At 61.3% G+C, this 2,424-nt stretch overlaps 1 protein-coding gene across 1 annotated transcript in view; it reads right to left on the bottom strand.

Moving 5' to 3' along the window:
• The window catches only part of LOC104390074 (heat shock factor protein 1-like), a 55,419-nt gene extending 53,681 nt beyond the window's left edge, over window positions 1-1,738 (bottom strand). The window contains exons 1-2 of the mRNA XM_009999168.1: window positions 1,663-1,738; window positions 463-582 (exon numbers count right to left, since the gene is read on the bottom strand). Of these exons, the coding sequence (XP_009997470.1) occupies window positions 463-582; window positions 1,663-1,738 (196 nt within the window). The remainder of the gene's footprint in view (window positions 1-462; window positions 583-1,662) is intronic.
• Window positions 1,739-2,424: the final 686 nt, after the last annotated feature.

Below are 2,424 nucleotides of genomic sequence, written 5' to 3'. Positions count from 1 at the left end.
CCTGCTCCCATCCCTCCCTGCCCTTGTCCCAAGCCCCTCCCCAGCTTTCCTGGAGCCCCTTCAGGCACTGGAAGCTGCTCTCAGGTCTCCCTGGAGCCTTCTCTTCTCCAGGCTGAACACCCCAACTCTCCCAGCCTGGCTCCAGAGCTGCTCCAACCCTCCCAGTATCTCCAGAGCCTCCTCTGGCCTCTCCAGCAGCTCCGTGTCCTCCCTGTGCTGGGGACCCCAGCCTGGCCCCAGCCCTGCAGGGGGCTCAGCAGAGCAGAGCTCAATCCCTGTTGGCTACTCCTGACCACCTCCTTTCCCTCCATATGCTCAGAGATGTTTGCTCTGTCCCCAGGGTCCCCAAACCTCAGTGACCACAAAGGCAGCAAATGTTCCCACCTGCACAAAAGTCCCCCAAGGAACCTGGGCAGGTGAGGGAACCTCTGCCAGGGAGAGCTTTGCCCAGAAGATACTCACACATGTTGAGCTGCCTCACAAAGCTGGCCATGTTGTTGTGTTTGAAGTACTTTGGAAGCACCTCCTTGGCAAACTGGCCTTGGTCAAACACATGGAAGCTGTTTCCACTCTGCCAAAAAAGGAAAGGGGAGATTATTAATTGTCACCAGGAGGGATAAAGGAGCCCACCTGAAGCCCACCTGCCCCTGCACTGCTCACAGTACAGACCTTGGTCACTCTGGGTGGGATCAGCAACGGCCCCATCTCTTGGGGTCCCTCTGCTGAATGTAAGAACGTGGCTCCCCAGCTTCACTTGGAGCTGATGGGAGCAGGGGGAAGGGTTTCCAGCTGGCAGAGGGAGCTGGAGCTGAGATGGGAGGGAGAAATTCTGTGGTGTGAGGGTGGGGAGAGCCTGGCCCAGGTTGCCCAGGGAAGCTGTGGCTGCCCCATCCCTGGGGGTGTTGAAGGGCAGGTTGGATGGGGCTTGGAGCAGCCTGGGCTGCTGGGAGGTGTCCCTGCCCATGCAGGGGGGCACTGGGTGGGCTTTGAGGTCCCTCCAACCTAAACTAGTCTGGGATTTCATGAGCCTCACTTTACTCTCCAAGACCAGATCCAACTTACTATTCCATCAGCAACAGCCTTACAATGGTTTCCTGGTGGACCTGAGAGTTCATGGAACCACAGTCTCAGGGTGCTGGAGCTGGCAGGGACCCCTGGAGACCCCCCCTCCCAGCCCCCAGGGCAGGGTCACCCCCAGCAGGTCCCACAGGAGCCTCCAGAGGGGCTGGGGTGTCTCCAGAGAAGGAGCCTCCACAGCCTCTCTGGGCAGCCTGGCCCAGGGCTCTGCCACCCTCCCAGGCAACAAGTTCCTCCTCCTGGGGAGCTTGACCCTCCTGTGCTCCAGCTTGTGCCCATGGCCCCTTGGCCTGTCCCTGGGCAGCCCTGAGCAGAGTCTGGTCCCCCCCTGCTGACCCCCTGCAGATCCTGCTCAGCCTTGAGGAGACCCCCCCTCAGGCTCCTCCTCTCCAGCTGAACAGCCCCAGCTCCCTCAGCCTTTCCTCCCAGGCAGATGCTCCAGCCCCTCAGCACCTTGGGGGCCCTGCCCTGGACTCTCTCCAGCAGCTCCTTGGCCTTCAGCCCCTGGGCAGCCCAGAGCTGGGCCCAGCTCTCCAGAGGTGTCCCCCCCAGGGCAGAGCAGAGGGGCAGCACAACCTCCCTGACCTGCTGCCCACACTCTTCTTGCTCCCCCCAGGCGCCCAGGGCCCTTCTTGGCCCCCAGGGCCCATTGCTGGCTCATGGTCCCCCTGCTGCCCCCCAGGGCCCCAGCTCCTGCTGCCCAGAGCTGCTCCCCAGCAGGTGCCCCCACCCTGTGCTGCCCCAGGGCTGGTTCCTCCCCAGCTGCAGGACCTGCTGGGACCTCAGCAGGTCCCTCTCCCCCAGCTCCCCAGCCTGTTGTTCCTCCCAAGCCCCAGTTTCTCCGGCTGCTCCAGCAGCACAAAATGAACCCAAACTCCAAGAGTTAAACCCTGCTCAGGAGGCAGGACAAGGCATGACTTGCAAAGCTGAGAGCCAGGCAGTATCTGCAGCTCACAGACACCTCGGGCCTTATCTCCCCACGCCAGGTCCAGCTGATGACAGCTGATAAAGCAAACAGCTCCAGTCGGGCCCAGCAGCCACCACCAAGGGGCAGGGACAAACATTCCCAGCCCTTTCTGCTTTTATTTTTGTCCTTATCTCTCCCATTTGATCACCCTGAGCAGCTCTTTGCTCCTCCCACCCAGCTGCACCCAAAACCTCTCTGCCTGTTTGTTTTCCCTGGATAGTTTTGGCAGCAGAAGCCTGAGCTGGGCCTGGAGGCAGGAGAGGGGGGAGAGGGTCAGGGAGGGTGGGCAGGGAACTGACTCTGCTCGAGTGTTTGGTTGGGCAGGGGAGAAGCCAAAGGGCAAGAACATTTTGGGTTGGAGGGACCTCAAAGCCCACCCA

The sequence above is a fragment of the Chaetura pelagica genome, unplaced genomic scaffold, assembly GCF_000747805.2.
Source record: "Chaetura pelagica isolate M959 unplaced genomic scaffold, ChaPel_1.0 scaffold131, whole genome shotgun sequence".
In the NCBI taxonomy this organism is placed as follows: domain Eukaryota; kingdom Metazoa; phylum Chordata; class Aves; order Apodiformes; family Apodidae; genus Chaetura; species Chaetura pelagica.
Note: the sequence above shows the minus strand (reverse complement) of the source record. Positions and strands in the feature narration are given on the sequence as shown.